Below are 17,385 nucleotides of genomic sequence, written 5' to 3' on the forward strand. Positions count from 1 at the left end.
TCCCAGTTTGTTCTTAGCACTTTGTGTTCCCACCAGCACACCAGACCTCAGCAGCACAGCACTCTCCCCAGTGGATTTGCTCAGCTCAGTTACCTTTAGCCTTTCATGGTGCACATCAGTGTCCTGCTAGATTTTATTGCTATTTCCCTGCTGACTAATGCATTAAGCCTCTCTTCTTCTCATCTTCTCAAATCGTGACTTGTCATCCATACATCAGTGATCTGATCAAATATTGTTCCCAGATTGGGGATCTTCAGCTTCCACTGTTGATCTCTCTCTCTCTCTCTCTCTCTCTCTCTCTCTCTCTCTCTCTCTCTCTCCCTCCCTCCCTCCCTCTCCCTCCCTCCCTCCCTCCCTTCCTCTTTCTCTCTCTCCCTCTCCCTCCCTTACTCTCTCTTTCTCTCTCTCCCTCTCCCATCCCCCTCCCCTCCCTCTCCCCTCCCTCTCCCCTCCCCCTCCCTCTCTCCCTCTCCTTTCCCCTTCCCCCCCCTCCATTTCCCTCTCCCTCTCCCTGTCTCTTCCTTCACTCCACCCCCCCCGTGTGTGTTGTGCTTTATCAGGAAATTGTATTTTTATAGCAATGTCTTCTCTTCACTAAAGACTTATTTTCTATTATATACATGTGCCTTATGAAAGTGCACAGTGTGCAGGTAAGAGGGCATCAGGTCCGTTGGCACTGGAATTACAGTGGTTCTGCTGCCAACATGGTGTGTTAGGAACGGACTCTGGTCCTCTGCAGGATCAATAAGCACTTTTAACTGTTGCGTCACCTCTCCAGCTCCTCTTGCAGTATCGTTAAACAGCAAATAAAAAATGCCAAACCCAGAATTACTGATCTTTTATGTAATCTGTGTTTTTTAAATGTGCCTTCTCTTTTCTGAAGGGAGATTTCTTAAAAAATTAAGAAAAGAAAAAAGGAAAGAAAATTTGCTGAACACAAGGTCACTAAAACAAGATCCACTTCGTGTTAATGTTTGCAATAGGGTAAATGGCCGCAATCAAGGTGCTTTATATTACTATGTCTACCTAATTGTTCTAACACCGTACATTCCTTGCATGGATTATCTTTAAAGTTTCAGAAAAATTCAAATGAGAAAAATTTATCTTACAACACTATATTGCTTTTAATTCCTATAGCTAAATAATAAGACTGTAAATCAGGTGGTATAACTTTTTCTGTGTGTTTTTTTTTCAAAGCTGTTTCATCTGTTCTAGGCCCTTTACATTTCAGAATAAATGTTAGTATGCCACTTGACTATCGACACAAAAAGAAATCTGTTAAGGTTGGGATTAGATACTGCAAGACTGTATGAGCGCTTGGGGTGCAGTGGGAGTTTCAATTCATGAAAACGGTGCCTGTCCCCACTTACTGAGGTCTTTCATTTCTTTATCTTAACTTTCATTGTGTAGTTCTTACAGTAGTGCTTTGCTCTTTTAAATAGTTTTAAGATTTGTGTTTCTATACATCACTAGGATATAGAAATACAACTGGTGAGTTTTGGATATTATTCTCATATGACAACACATTGGCATTGTTTACTAATTTTTATTTTATTTAGATTCCATTAATATCCTGTGTAGGTTAATTGTGTTGCTTATTGCTAACAGTTTAACTTCTTCCTTTCCAAACTTGCCTTATTACTGGCCCAAATTTTCAGTAAGAACAAGTAAGGAGGACACAGGTTCTTGCCTTGTTCTCCTGGAAAGTTGCTATCTTTTGTTTGTAAGCGTATTTCAATGGTGATCCGTATTTGATACTTGGCTTTCTATCCACAATTTCCTGAGAATGATTTTGCTTTCTGATTGAGTTGGAGGTTTTGTTAGTGGTTGGTGGATTATAGTGGCTTTTATCTCGGAACAACTGTATTCCTGGGATGAGGTCTATTTGGTGATGAAATAGTTTATGTAATTTTGAATCTAATTTGGTAAAATTAAGACTTTTGTGATTATATCAACAAATCTATATGAACTGCCCTGTAATTTTTTTCTTACAATGTTTTTTAAAAGCCTGTTTTTAATATCACCAACTGCTAATCTGATAGAGTAAGTTAGGAGATGCTCTACCTATGCAATTATCTGGAAGCTGGTGTGTGAAATTGGGACTATTTCTTCCTTAAAGTTCAGGAATTTATTTAATGATGAATACATTTGGGAACAGATAGATGGTTTCTTTATTTTTCTTTTTTTTTCTTTTTTTTTTCCGGAGCTGGGGACCGAACCCAGGGCCTTGCGCTTCCTAGGCAAGTGCTCTACCACTGAGCTAAATCCCCAACCTCTATTTTTATTTTTTGGTTCAAAATTTAACTGTGTACTTCATTTCTTTTTTATATAAGTCTATTTGATTACACATTTCTTTTTGGTTGATCTTACTACTCTACTCTGTAGCTTTCAAATATTTTTCTGCTTCGTTTTGCTTTTCTAACCCATTGGCATACAGTTACTGTGTGTAGTGCCTTCTACTTATGTATGCTAGCCTGTAGGCATTAAGAGTTCAGGTAAATCAATACTAGATTGATTTCTTCATGTTCTATGACTTAAATATGTGGTATATCTATCCAACAATAGGATCTCACTTTCAAGTTCTGGATAGTAACCAAGAGCATCGTAAATAGCCAGTAATGTTTGGTAGTCTATAGGGCATCACTGATAAATGACTCCAAAAGAGGTTGTTTATTCATGGCACCACATTTTTAATTGTTAACTTATAATATCCAGTAGGAGAATTATTACCCTGTTATGGGTTATATCAATTTAAAGTCTTTATTTGTGTGTATGTATATGTAACAAGTTTTTAACAATAGTAGGTTTTTAAACAACTTTCAGAACAATTCAACCAACAAACTAATACCAGATGCACAAATACCAACACAAAAACAGCATGAAAAACACCCACCTACTTTCAAAAATACAAATTTCATAATTTGTATTTCTCTAATAAAAGTGACATAGAAGGGTATTCAGACAGAAAATTAGAAATAAGGACTATAACTGTGTTAAAACAACCCAAAGACAAAGAGATGAATGAAATAAGGAAGCCTATCTAAGACAAGAGCTTAGAGAAAGAGATGTTCATCTAGGTTCAAGAAGATTATAGAATGCCAAACAGGTTGGATCAAAAGGAGGTACTTTACGACATATTATAGTTAAAACATATATAACACAGAATAAATAAAAGATATCGAAGGTTACATGAGAGAAAGGTTAAGTCATCTAAAAACTAGGCACACATGCATTTTAAGTCCTAAAAGACTGCAACTCTCCACCCATACTGTGGTGCCCAATAAAACTGCCTATTGAAATGGCAGGAGAAACGGCACTTTCCATAATAAAATAGATTAAAGGAATTAAAGCTATCCAACCAGCTCTACAGAGGATAGTAGTAAGAATACTTCAATATGGAGAGCAGGGTAAACACACCCAAGATATCCCAAGGGACAAATAAGCAAAACCTAGACAAGTAATCAAGACATCTGAGAAAATCAGCACACCACAGAATCAACACGATGACAATAATTAACACATAATCTTCAATAATCATCATGAATTTTGATCATCTCAATCCTTCAATAAAAAGACACAGAATAACAAGTTGGATTAGAAAATGGGATCCGCCTTTTCAATGCTTCTAAGCTACAAGCCTCTTTTTCAACAGTAATAGACACAATCTCAGGCTAGAAAAGCTGAAAAGATACTCCAAGTAGATAGAACTCAGAAACAAGCAGGTCAAGCTATTCTAATATCTGACAGAGTACAGTTCAACCCAAACTAGTCAGAAGAGATTGGGAAGTATATTCCATACCCATTAAAGGAACACAATCCACCAAGAAGATATTACAATTCTAAATATGCAACAAACACAGGGTTACCCAATTTTATAAAACAAATTATTACTAGATCTAAAACCACAAATTGATCCCAACACAGTGATAGTAGATAGATCCAATACCACTCATTTCAGTAGACAGGTCATACAGAAAAGCTGTCATCATAAACCAAATGAACCCAAAAGGGAATGTTCCATCCAAACACTAAAGAATGTACATTCTTCCCAGCATTCCACAGAACTTTCTACAAAATTAACTATACATTGGGACACAAAGTAAGTCTCAGCACACAAAGGGAAATTGAGATCACATCCTGTGTTCTATCTGACCACAGTGGTATAAAGCTGGATAGCAATAGAAACTAGAAAAAGTACACAGAAACTGAACATGTTACTAAATGCTAGTTGGGTCAAGAAAAGAAATCAAGAAAAAAGTTAAGTTTCTGTAATTAAATGAAAAGGAAAATACAATATAGCAAAATTTATGGGGCACAATGAAAAAACAAAGTAATCAATGTACTTGAAGTCTTTGGAAAAGAAAAAAAAACCAACACCCTCCCACCTCCCCCCCAAACAGACAAGAAGATCAGCTCAAGAAAGGACTCAGCAGTCAAGAGCACTGGCTGTTCTTCTGGAGCACCTGGGTTCTGTTCCTAGCACCTACATGGCAGCTTACAACATTCTGTAACTCCAACATTAGGGGATCCAATTACTCACTCTGACTGCTGTGTTTACTGCATGAATATGGGGCATAGACATAAATGTAGGAAAAGCAATCATACAAATAAAAAGTGAAAAAGGACAGGCAAGAATAAATAAAGGCAGGGCTGACATCAACGAAAGAAATGAGAAGCTAACAAGACTGAACTTTCACCAACTCAGCCAAAAGAAAGAAGAGATCTGAATTAATAAAATTAGGAATGCAAAGGAAGCATTAAAACAGACACGGGAGGGGTTGGGGATTTAGCTCAGTGGTAGAGCGCTTGCCTAGCGAGCGCAAGGCTCTGGGTTCGATCCCCAGCTCCGAAAAAAAGAAAAGAAAAAAAAAAAACAGACACGGGAAATTCAGAGACCCACAAAGACATACTTGGAAAAAAATCTCTTCCAATAGACTGGAATCTATAAGAAATTTCTAGGCATGAGTCCTACAAGAGCTAAATGATGATAAAAGAAACAAGCTGGCCCCTAACATCACAGGAGACAGAGGCAATAAAGAAAATCTTCCAACAACAACAACAAGAGTGCCAGGGCCAGGAAGACTTAAACTTCTACAATACTTTTGCAGAAACAACAGCAATACTCAAGTTATTCCATATTTTTTTTTCTGAGACAGGATCTCTCTGTATAGCCTTGGCTGTCCTGGAACTCATTCTGTAGCTCAGGCTGGCCTTTAACACAGAGATTTGCTTCCCAATGTCTCCTGAATGCTGGGATTGAAGGTGTGCACAACCACTGCCCAGCTCCCATAAACATTTTAAAAATTGGAAATGTTCTATTTTCTATGAAGCCAATATTATTACCCTGATGGAAAAAAAATAAAAAGATACCCTCCCCCAAAAGGTCTGATGAACATGGACACAAAATATTCTCAATAAAATACTTGGAAACCAAAGTCAAGAACACACCAAAGGCACTATCCACCACATCTGTTTCATTCCAGAGATATGTGGAATGATTAAACGTACGTAAATCAGTAAGCATGATATAAGTAAAGTCAAGGACAGAAACCTATAATCATCTCATCAGATACAAAGAAAGCAATTGACACAATCTAGCATCTCTTCATGATAAAAGTATTGGAGAATCTAAGAACACAGGGGACATAGCTCAGTATAACAAAGGCAATATTCAGCAAGCCCACAGCCAACATCATGCTAAATGGAGAAAAACTTGAAGCATTCTCACTAAAATCAGGAACAAAACAAGACTGTCCCACCCTCTCTGACTCCTGTTCAGTTTAGTACTTGTAACGTAACGTTAGATAAAGCAATAAGACAAAAGGAGGAGATGCAGGTGACACAAAAAGACAAGGAAAGAGTTAAAGAGTGTTTTAACCCATTTTTCTTGGTAAGAGCCATGGAAAAATATAAGTTAAATTACTGAAATTATCACCCATTATCAGACTATTTTCCAGGCTACCTAATTATCCACAATGCAAAAATGAGCTTGATTCCTGCTGAGAGAGCATTCTGAAGTTGTATTATCATGTGACTCATTTTCTCCCTGTTCTGACAGGCACACATGCTAGACTCTCCACCAAGCACACACGCTTTGAGGAACAAGTTTATGACATCCCAATCCTCATCAATGATGGGGGGCAGCCACCCATGGAAGGCATTGTCTCCTTATCAGGTAGGTACTTTGTAAAGGCAACGTAGGATATCTGCTACCTAAGTTTAAGAAATGCTTGCCTTTAAAGTGGGATTCTGCAACTCTTCGCTTAAAGACTTAACCTACTGTCACTGTTCTGTCTTTTAGTTACTTTCTGCCAGTGTGTGGACGGAAGTTGTTTCCGGCCAGCAGGCAACCAGGTTGGGATACCCACCGTGGGCATGGCAGTTGGTATACTTCTGACCACATTTCTGGTCATTGGTGAGTGTGACTTCTCAGAGCCAAGGGTTTCTGTCCCCAGTCTTAGATGTGAGCTCATCATGCCCTCTTTGGCGATACTATGGGGGGTTTCTTGCCTTAGGTGCCAACCAAGAATACAAGATGCCGGTCAATCACATCAAAGCACCCTGGTTGAGAGATACTTAGTCAGAATCACCCATCTTCCTGTCATTGTCTTGCTTGGAGCTCCATGCTGACATTTATACCAGAAGGCTCTTTGTTTAACCAGCCCGTCTTTATTGTAACAAATACTTAAGACAATCAACAATTTTTTAAAGTTTCTATTTGGCTCATGGCTTCAGAGTTATCAGAGGTCCACAATTGACTGGCTTGTTGCTTTGGGGTCCACAGGAAGATGGTACTTTATTGAGGAAAGCTGCTCACCTCCCTGTTGGGAACAAATGAGAGAGGGAGGGGAAAGGGCTAGGGTCCTACTGTTCCCTTTCTGGGTACAAACTTCAAGGTGTCTAGGGGAAGTCATCTGCTGATAATGCTGATGGAAACTTTTAAAGGCCATTCAAGATTGAAACCATATCAAGCTTTACACACGAACTACTGCACTTTGAGCCTAGATACTAAGTTTTTTTTTAAGCTGTTGTGTCAGACATTGAGTTTGTTAGAATTGGTATACAATGGGCAAGGCCTGCATGACCCTTTACTCAGGAGAGGTCACAGGCTCCTCTGCCCCTGTTGGAATAAGGAGGGATGGGCTGTGAAACAAAAATTCTGTGACAACTGAATTCTGAGATGTTGTTGGATTTCACTTTGAGTTATTTTTATAACTTTGGACTCTGCTTCTTTACAATCTGGAGTAATTTCACAGCACCATGGCTTTGATTCTCTCCCTACCTGGAGAGCAGTCCTCTCTTGTAGCTGTTCCCCCAACCCCAAATGGTCAGTGCCTAAGATAGCTATGCTGTCTCAATAGCTGTCCTCATAGTGGTTAATTAGAAAGATATTTTAATATTCATGTGAACATGACCGAATGGCTTAACATAGTTTCACTTTCCTTCTTTCTTTAAAATCTTCTTGACTATTATTTTTATACCTAGATGTTTGTTCTCATATCTCAAGTTGTCATACTGAGCTCTATCACAGGGCTCTGAGAAGACTCACTTTTCCTTACACTCTTCAATGCAAACTCCTCATAACATGGGTGACATAGGACAGCTATGACAAGGTGGCTGCTATTCACTCTGTCATGCATGGAGACCAGCTGGCCTTCTTGAGAACGCCTTCTGCTGCACACATTTCATACTAACAGAGATGAGCATCCCTTCTTTTGAGAAGGATTGCTTTGTAGTCTAGATTGGCCTTGAACTCAGGCAAGCTTTCTGTCTCGGCCTCAGAGTTAGATTTTGAGATTTTTTTTTTACTAAATCCTTCTGCTTTTATTCCTTTTATTGTTTTTCCTACCTACCTTGAGAAGATTGAGTTTATACATCAAATTGAAACTTTTTCTCACAGTCTCATTCCCATGATCCTACTCTAAGTTAAAAAATGGGCAGTTTTGAGGATATATAGATATAGAATTAACTGGGGTTTTTTTGTTTGTTTGTTCATTTGTTTCATACCCTTATTCTTTTCAAATGGGGGCATGTGAATTACTGCAAGATTGTCAGCAAGTGTCTGCCTGTCCAGTCTTCTCTGCCATGGGGCCTTCTGTAAGCATATTGATGAGCAATTTCCTTAAAGTAACTCCACATTTTTCCTAGTGGGCTCTGACAGTTCAGTTTAGTGCTAAAAAGCACAGCGTAATCCTGTAATGGCTTCAGACAGGTAAGAGAAACCAGACTGTGTAGGCAGTCCACTGAAGGTCCCTCGGGATAGACTGGCACTGCAGGGAAGGTCCCCAAGCCGTGCATCTGACGACTGCTTTACCACTAAACTGCATGCTAAGCCCTTACTTTGAAGTTAAAATTGTTTTAAAGTCAATTTTAAGTCATAAGTAATCCATATCTGGTAGTTACAATGAAAGTAGATTCTAGGTAGGTTATCAGGTCTGAATAGCTCCATCGTTCTGATTAAAACTAGAATCAATATTTGGGTACATACATGGTTCAGACAGATGTATTTCCACATTCTTTTCCCGCAGAGAAGTTACAGCATTGCCCTCTATTCCCTAGTAGAAATGCCTCCAGCTTCCGTGTTGGTTATAACTTGGGGCTTCCTACATTCTCATGCAAGTGACCTCTTTACTTATATAAAGGCCAAGACCCAGAGCTCTATACTCACTAGAACAGCAAAGCATTGTTTAGTCACACAGATGGAGATTCCTACTTCCACACTTACCAAGATTCTATTAGTGACTGTATTAGGACATCTACAGGCTGTGCTTGTTTGACCCTGAGTTTTCTCTTTTCAGGTATAATTTTAGCGGTTGTATTCATCCGTATGAGGAAAGATAAAGTTGAAGATCCACAGTCCCCTGAGAATAAGCCTCTGAGGAGCTGAATTTGAACAGAAATGTTCAAGGTTGTACACCAAGCACTGTATCAATGCCTCAGCTGTTTAATTTCATCCAAAATGTGAACTATAATTGGTAGAGTTTATGCATCATGTGCTATATCTGGTCCCCAGCTGTTTAATCTCATAATTTCATCCAAAATGTGAACTATAATTTCTTTGATGGCATGCCCTTCTTGTCCTGCAACACTTAACGCTACTTAGATATTTTATCTCTGTAGACATTAGAGTTACTCTCCATTCCCCCATAACATTTTGCTCCTTTACAAAAGCCTACATAACATGAACTTTCCCTTCTGGGAAAGAAGATGAACTAGGTATAAACCCTGTGTGCTGTTGTTTCAGAGACAAGTCTGTTTTCTCCCAACTGACTTTTCTAGGCTCCACTTATCCCTTTCTGTTTCCACCTGCGCCCCCTGATCTCAGCATTACATTAAATTTAAAATGTGTCACACAAAAGAACAAAGTGAAGTCCTTGGGGGGGGTGTTGCTAAGTGGACAGCCTTATTCTTTAGCACAAACAACAGCTTCTCTGTGTTGTCATCTTTAATAGAGGTCCTCCAGCTTGGCTATGGTGTAGACCCTGGGGAGGTATCAAATACAACTGCCGTGTTTCAAGAAAGACCTACTTCATGAGGCACAGGAACTGACGAGCTGTCTGGGTTTACTCACTACTCCGTGCTTACATACATGCTGTACATGTTTTATTTGTATATTGAAGTTTTGTTATATATTTATCATGTGGAGGAAAGACGAAAGCATGTACGTGGTGAAGAAATCCAAAATAAATGTTGGTTTCAGTTGTTTTTACTTCTCTGATCTCTCTTTTATTACATTTGTGTGCTCATGTGCATGTGTGAGTGTTGTGCGCGTTTGTGTGTGTGTGTGTGTGTGTGTGTGTGTGTGTGTGTGTAGGGAGACAGGTATGTCCAGATAGTAATGGTTATTGGTTGTTTTTCAAAATCATCTGACGTATGGAGTTAGTGCAAGAGGAGGGGTCTACAGACTTTTAAATCATTACTCACCTTGGCTTTTAGACACAGGGGACCTGACAGGTCCTGTCCACACTTCCCACACATGTACCTGGGACTCAGGGAAGGCAGCAGCACTGTGGCTAGGAAAACTGTCACTCCACTTAAGAGATTCTTCAGTCAATAGTAGCCTGGGTCGTGCTGCCACCTCCAAACCTGTGAACCCCACAATGAAGCTGAAGAGGTTCTGGTTCTCTCCTACTTCGTCTATTTCCTAGAGGGTCAGAGCCAAGCAATCCAGTGGTTGTGTCTACCTTCTTTAGAAGAGGCTCTCAAACATGACCCTCTGTGTATGTACTTGGAGAAATGGCTATTTAATATCCTTGACAATGTTTTAAAAGAATAGTTTTATAATACCTTTACTTTCTGTTGTATTGATTTATCCATGTTTCAGTTTTCTCACCTAGCATGGTGTAGCTCCATTTAGCATTTCTAAATGACTTGCTGAGGACCTGCTATGTGTTAGTCATTTGTAAGCTATCAGGACTCTTAAAGCCAGGAGGACAGCTTTGTGAGGTGACTTCAGGGGCTAGGGATTTAATAGTGATGGCTAAAATGCAATTGTAGTTCAGATTTCATGTAATGTCTGCCCTGAAAAGTCACTGCTTTCTTTGGAGAGAAACTAAAGGCCCCTTTGCTCATCCTAGGAGAGCCAGCTAAGAGGATAGTGGGGCATAGAAGTTATAGGAAAGCAGGATCCTGCAGTCAGGGCTTATCTGACACAGGAGAACATTTTCATATTTGTCATTGCAACATCTGGGCTGATGTTGGTGCCTGGAATCCAGTGCTCCATTTAGAAGAGAAGGGGAAGTGCATGGGGGAGGTAGAAACAAAAATCGCATATGTGTTTACCCTGTATTTGTAGTTACTTTTAAATTAAGCACAAGACTGAGAGGAAACAGCAGTGTTTTTGGTAGCAGAAACCAATATGCTGCCTCTCTGGCACTTGGTCAAGAGTAGATCCTAAGGCAGAAATTCCTGGGGCCTCTGTTTAGGCACATACAGAGGTGGTCATGACTTTGGTTCACGGGCCACACTGAGAATCAGGGAAAGGGTGTTGGAGTAGCTAGTACAGGCATGTGTCAGAATGGGATGATCTTAGCTAAGGTTCTCCCTTCTGCAAGGTGATCTCTAATGGGTTTGTGGAACACTCAGAATGGGATGAGGGATTTGTGAGTAAACAAATATGACTAGTCAGTCCCTGGCAAGGTCCTAACACAGTTTGTCTTGAACATTGACCCCCCAAATCTCTACAATACTTATGTTCTTTGTGGCTGTCTATCTCTCTTCTCAGGCCCGCTTCTTTGACAGGACCACACTCACTCAAGAAACTTAGAAATCGTTATTTGGGCTCTAAAGAGCATCATCGTGTTCTAGTAGGTTCTCTAGCCCTTCAATGTCTGGACCTTCAAGAAGCAAATTCTTCCTCCCTTTCGGTGTGTCTTTACAAGAACCTTCAGAGGATAGACCAGTGAAGACAAATAGGTCTTTAGGAGCATGTGGGAAAAGTCAAAGATGAAAGTGTGGTAACTGATGGGAGAGAAAGGTCCTCAGGAGTCTCAGGCCATCACAGTTCTAAGACTGAACTAGACTGATGTGGAATCCCACAATAATGGTGTCTATTGTGGGATCACTACTGGCAAGAAATCACTCAGCTCCAGGGTGCTTTACTGAGTATGAAGACACAGTACCAAGTTACAACAGCAGAAGACTATAAAACTGCTAGCTTCCCCGTCAAGGACTGTCTGTGTGTCTCCTACGTGCACACATAGAGACCAGAGGCTGACATCAAATGTCCTTCTCAATCATTCATCTTATTCTTGATATAATGTCTCTCACTGAACCTTTTAGAGCTATTTTAGAGCTAGGGAATTCATGGCTCAAGGGTTAAGTGATTTCCCCAAAGTGCATAAACTTGAGGGCAGAATAAAGAGACAGTGTGGCTCTGTTTTCAGATGCTGCTGGCTCACGTCGACTCCTGTGGTTCTGTTTTCAGATGTGCTCCAGGCTGTCGGCCCACCTTTCGGAAGGCAGGTAGTGATAAGTCCGCTTACCCAAACCTTCTTGCCCACTGAACTCTCCATTTCCTAGGGGAAGCCGGAGTGAAGGCTGGATGTTGCCAGCACAAAGCTGAAGGTCACCTTAGAGAGTCTCCTAGCTCATCTGACGTCATGCCAGGGTGAATGATGGGCAGGAAGTTTCTGGAAGAACTAGCACATGACTGTGACCTATGAGTCATTCCTATTGCCCAGTCCACTCAAGCAAAGCCCTGTGCTGGTACCAGGAGGACTTCGCAAGTCTTGGCTGAACCCCAAGAATTGAATAAAGTACTGGGTCTTTTCGCTGCCCTGCTTGCTCTGACCCTCTCTTTTGTCTCTTGCCTCCTCACGGTTGCTCACCAGTCTTTGGTCCCTTTGCCCATCCACTGCTTCCTTGAAGCTATGCTCTTTCCAATCCTGTTCCATCGGTGTATCTCTGGGTGCAGTATTCCCCTACTCTCAGTCCCTCGTGTGGTAATTTTTCTGTTTTAGAGCTCAGTTTAAAGGTGGTCTCCTCAGAGATGCTCTTCCTGCTATTTCCCAGCATAGCACTTTGTGAACCTCTTTCCTATGACATTTCACAACACGTAATTACATCTTATATTAGTTTGCATCTTGGAATCAGGGGCCTTGTTGACTGGCATCTCCCAGCAGGGGGTATGGTGCCTGCCATATACAAGGAACTCTCTTGTCAATTAGCAACTGCGTTAGTTTATTTAATGACAGAGCTGAAAAGATGGCTTAGCCAGTAATGCGTTTGTCATGCTAGCATGAGGACCTGGGGGTTTGGTCCATAAAAGCCATAAAAAACTGTGCATGGTTGTGTGCTTATAACTCCACCACTGTGGAGTTGAAGACAGCTAAGCTTATGGCTTAGCCTAACGAGTAAACTGTAGGCTATTGACAGACCCAATCTCATAATACAAGATGGACAGTACTTGAGGAATGACATCTGAAGTTGTCCTCTGACTTCCACATACATGTGCACACATGACGTGTGGCCCCACCATGCACTGGCACACATGTGAACACAAACACAAAGAATCTAATTATAAAATCAAGATGTACATATGGCACAGGAAGCAATGTGCTGAACAATGTACAGAACTCAGGTGTGCTCTTCTCTCAGGATGCCTGACAGGATAGATGTGAACACAGTGGGCAGATTCCAGAACTACGGGTGGCCAAAGAGGAAAAAATCAATTGGTAGGGGTTGGGGGTAGAGAGGAGACATCCCACGAGAGGATAAAGGGTAGCCAGTCTTCTGTTCTTTGTGTGATTGAGGCTCCTTTGTTATTTGGATCCATTTTGGCTTCCATGATTACTTGAGTCTCTTCTTCCCTTTATTGGAACACAAGGCTAAGACGATAATGTTTTATTCAGTCCTTCTGGTTTCGGGGGTTCCCTTGAGGGATCATGGAATTGACCTTGCATGAGGTCCTTGGAACAGGAAGAAGAATGTTCTGGAAATACGGTTATAGATATTCTCCTCACTCTTGCATCACATGACATTGAAAATCTCCATGTCCCATGGAATTCATTCATGTGGAATTCATGTACCTGTGGAATTCATTCAAGTTTTTCAGAAATTTCAATAGGCCTCACCAATTATAGTCTATTCTAATAGTCCTTTTATAAAATTGGATATTTTATTTATTTACACTTCAAATGTTATCCCCTCTCCTAGTTTCCTCTCTGTAAACTCCCTATCCCTTCCCCCTTCCCCTGCTTCTATGAGGGTGCTCCCCCACCCACCCACCCACTCCTGCCTCACCACCCTAGTATTTTTCTACACTGGGGCATCAAGACTTTACAGGACCAAGGACCTCCCCTTTTGTTGATGCCAGATAAGACCCCTTCAGTTCCTTTAGTCTTACCCTAACTCCTCCATTGGAATCCCTGTTCTCAGTCCAATGGTTGGCTTAAAGCATTCGTATCTGTATTGGTCAGACTCTGACAGAGCCTCTCAGGAGACAGCTGTATCAGGCTCCTTTCAGCAAGCACTTCTTGGCATCAGCAATAGTATCTGGGTTTGGTGTCTGCATATGGGATGGATCCCCAGGTGGGACAGTCTCTGGATGACCTTTCCTTCAGATTTTGCTCCACCCTTTGTCCCCATATTTCCTTTAGACAGGAGTAATTCCAGGTTAAAAATTTGGAGAAGGGTGGGTGGCTCCATCCCTCAACTGGGGGGCCATGCCTAACCTCTGGATATGGTCTCCACAGGTTCTCCCTCTCCTTTGTGAGGTATTTCAGCTAACGTCATTCCCGTGGGGTCCTGGGAGGCTCTTGCTTTCCTTGCATCTGAGAGTTTCTGGTTGCCACCCCTCAGTTCCATTTTAACACAGAAATGTGCTTCTGCTATTTTAGATTTCCATATCATAGATATTGATGGTAAGAAAAAGTGAAGATTTGTCATCTTCACATGTCCTGGCTGGTACTCAGCAGCCATTCCCTTTAATTATCTGGAGGGATGCCTCTTTTTAGGCTGTCAGGTCTTTCCATCACTACACGTCCATGTCCTTGCCTCCCCTGCCTCGCCACATCAAGTGCACATGCTGACATCTTGAGAGTCAGAGGCCATATTTCATTGTCTTTGTGAGTTTTCCATGTACCCTTGGAGTGATCTTTGCTATGACAGATGCATTGTAAACACTTAATGAAGCTGGAGGACTCCAAGGCCTTGGAAAAAGATTCATTCTTTGTTTGCTCTTTTGGGTGCTGGAGATTTTTTCTGTCCTCTTGAGTTCAGACCTATCATCTGTTAACCATTTGCCAGATAGTTTGAATCCAAAGTGTCCTTAAAGGCTATGAGTTGAATTCTCCATTTACTGCCTGTGGTGGTATTGGGAGATGGCAGAACCAATCTTCAGGAAGTGGAGTCCAGTGGAAAGGAACATTTATTGGGACTTTGCTTCCTCCTCCCCTTTCAAAAATAACTGGTTGATAACTGGTCATCATAAGATGAGTAACTTTGTTCTTTGTTCCACCATGTACTTGACACCATTGACCCCCAAGCATCAAAGACAACAGACAACAGACAAGCCAAAATAAACCTCTCTTCCTTTTAAGTTGATTTCCTCAGTTATTTTGTTACATCGATGGAAAATTGGTTAAAACACCATATAACCCCAAACCTGCCATGCTTGTCAAACTCAACTAGAAAAGAAATCTTAACTGATTTGTGTTTTGACTTCGGCATCTTTTCCTTATCCCAAATTAGACCAGATTGGACAAGAGCAGAAAGAATGAGCCCAAAATACCTTTCACTAGTACTAGAACAACTCAAAGCTCCTAACAAAATCACATCACTTTTTAGAAGCTTCTAGCTGTTCCGGAGTTTGGAGGGAATATTAATTGCTACACTTTGGCAAAGACAGGTCATCTGACAGGGTTAGGGATGAATCATTCAGGTATGTGCTTTCTGGAACTCTGCCCTTAATGGTTTTCTTTTTGACTTATGTTCAGCTTCTTAAAACAGCTTAATATTAATAATATTTGTAAGGTTTTCCTGTAACTTAATAATATTTAGAATACAAAGGAAGTATGGTAAAATTCTCAGGGTCACAAAAGGGGAGAGAAAAGAAATTAATGAAGTGGTACTCTCTGTAGTGGGGGGTGATGCCTACTGTCAGTGGGGTCTCAAAGCTATCTCAGCCAGCAGGGTGTTTGCTCCAACTCAGCTAAGGAGCCTCTTTAGATTTCCACAGCTTAGCCCACAAGTGACTATTATTACTTTCCTATCCATAAGAAGTAATCGCAACAACCTTTGCTTTTGGAGTTCCCTTTCCATTTACTTCGTAGTCCTATCTGGTCTTTGTGTGTAATTTTGGATGTACCCAGATTCTAGGTTCAAGGATATTTCTAAATAATAATTTATTATTATTTAGGGTCTATCCAAAGGTAATCTCAAAATGACTAGTCCATATTTACTGTGATGTTTGCCCATCTTAGGCCAATCTTAACTCTGCTATTTTATCATTATCAGGGAGAGCATCATTCTAAGACCAAGCACTAAACGTCGGTATAAAAGCTCGTTTCTAGGAGGTCCATTGGTGGAATCGCACAGGGAGCTGAGAAAGGTGTAAAAGCTTACACAACAGCTGGGAACAGTCAGCTGAGTGCAACAAAATTCATAAACCATGTTAGGAGTTTTGGTGCCCTGGAAAAAGCTCCCAAATGTCCCAATCATTAAATTAGTTGCCTTAAATCATTTCAGATGAACAAATTCAGGACAAACACGACCAACTTTTAAACGGAATCATATGTTCCAAGAGCAAAGTGGAAAACAAAAAGATGAATAATCCATTCTTCCCCACCCGCTTCTGAAGGCGTCGTCAGACTGGGTAGCAGAAAAAAAAACATCTTTGGTGTGCCTTCCCATGGGTGCTACAGTCTGAATATATACCTCCAACCCCTGACTCAAAGGAAGCTAATCCTTACAGAGGGCTGTGCCATTTAAAGTAATTGATTTCAGGGTCTCTAATACGTGTTAGATGATCAGTAAATAGTCATTTAATTGGAAAGTGAATACATCAAATGCAGTTTCCTGTGAAGAGGTCAGAGGGAGGATATGCTTCGAAAACTCTGAAAGTTTGTTCTAGTAAAAGAGCTCTCTTTGCACGAGGCTGGAAGCAGTGACTGAGACGACACAAGGTCATCGACATTCGCCTTGTCATCACCTACAATGTTAGGAGCAGCGTCAGTAGACACTGGCTCCTCCCTGTAGCATGAGCAGTCCATCAAGTTCCATGCAGAGGAGCACACCGTTGCTCTCCCAACATGTCCAGCAACAAGGCTTGGCCCTGCAGAGTTAAGGGAAGACCCAGAAGGCGCCATTGCCTAAACACCTGGTGAGATGGATGTCTCCACAGAGTTCATTTGTACTTGGCTCTCTTACGTCATGAAAGTTTGGTAGAAAAATTCCAGTCTACAGCTGGCTCTGGTAGTGTGACTGTAATCTCGATTCCTGAAGAGGCACTCTGTAAGATCAGGAGTTGAAAGCCAACTGCATAGCCATTTTAAGGCGACTCTGGACTACATGAAACCTATTCTCAGAAAAACAAAAAAAAAAAAAAAAAAAACAAAAGCAAAAATAAAGAAAATTCTAATACATCCCAATCTAGTTTGATTAGAGAGACAAAATAGGTAACAGGTTGTCACTACCCAAATAGTTTCCAAACTGTTCCCCCTCCCCCCAGTATGTCTCATTTGTCTTATTTTCCTTTATCTACCTTTTTTTTTTGAAATTGAGCATTTCACCTATGAATCGGTGTTTTGATCAGAGCCACCCCCTCACTTCCCTGCAGTTACTCCTCTCAGCTCTTCTCCCTCACTCCATGACCACTGAGTTGAGTCAGGGCCCTACATGGTGAAGGTCTAACTACTGGAACACGTGAGTTTCAGGAGCCACATC

General features: G+C 41.0%; 1 protein-coding gene and 1 long non-coding RNA gene across 11 annotated transcripts in view; one reads left to right on the forward strand and one right to left on the reverse strand.

Moving 5' to 3' along the window:
- The window catches only part of LOC102552377 (uncharacterized), a 44,149-nt gene extending 35,487 nt beyond the window's left edge, over positions 1-8,662 (reverse strand). For 3 of the 4 annotated variants that reach the window (XR_010051707.1, XR_010051706.1, XR_001837904.3), the window contains exon 1: positions 8,489-8,662. This is a non-coding gene — a long non-coding RNA (uncharacterized LOC102552377). Of the gene's footprint in view, positions 1-6,647; positions 6,822-8,488 lie in introns of those variants that run through there. The other variant, XR_010051705.1, reaches the window with a different exon arrangement.
- Cdh17 (cadherin 17) overlaps positions 1-9,709 on the forward strand; it is an 87,683-nt gene extending 77,974 nt beyond the window's left edge. For 4 of the 7 annotated variants that reach the window (XM_063287080.1, NM_053977.2, XM_039109161.2 and 1 more), the window contains 3 exons: positions 6,059-6,175; positions 6,302-6,415; positions 8,799-9,709. In XM_063287080.1, coding sequence (XP_063143150.1) covers positions 6,059-6,175; positions 6,302-6,415; positions 8,799-8,887 — 320 coding nt within the window. In that variant the 3' untranslated portion in view covers positions 8,888-9,709. The remainder of the gene's footprint in view (positions 1-6,058; positions 6,176-6,301; positions 6,416-8,798) is intronic. The other 3 variants (XM_063287082.1, XM_063287081.1, XM_063287079.1) reach the window with 1 other exon arrangement.
- Positions 9,710-17,385: the final 7,676 nt, after the last annotated feature.

The sequence above is a fragment of the Rattus norvegicus genome, chromosome 5 (genome assembly GCF_036323735.1).
Source record: "Rattus norvegicus strain BN/NHsdMcwi chromosome 5, GRCr8, whole genome shotgun sequence".
Classification (NCBI taxonomy): domain Eukaryota; kingdom Metazoa; phylum Chordata; class Mammalia; order Rodentia; family Muridae; genus Rattus; species Rattus norvegicus.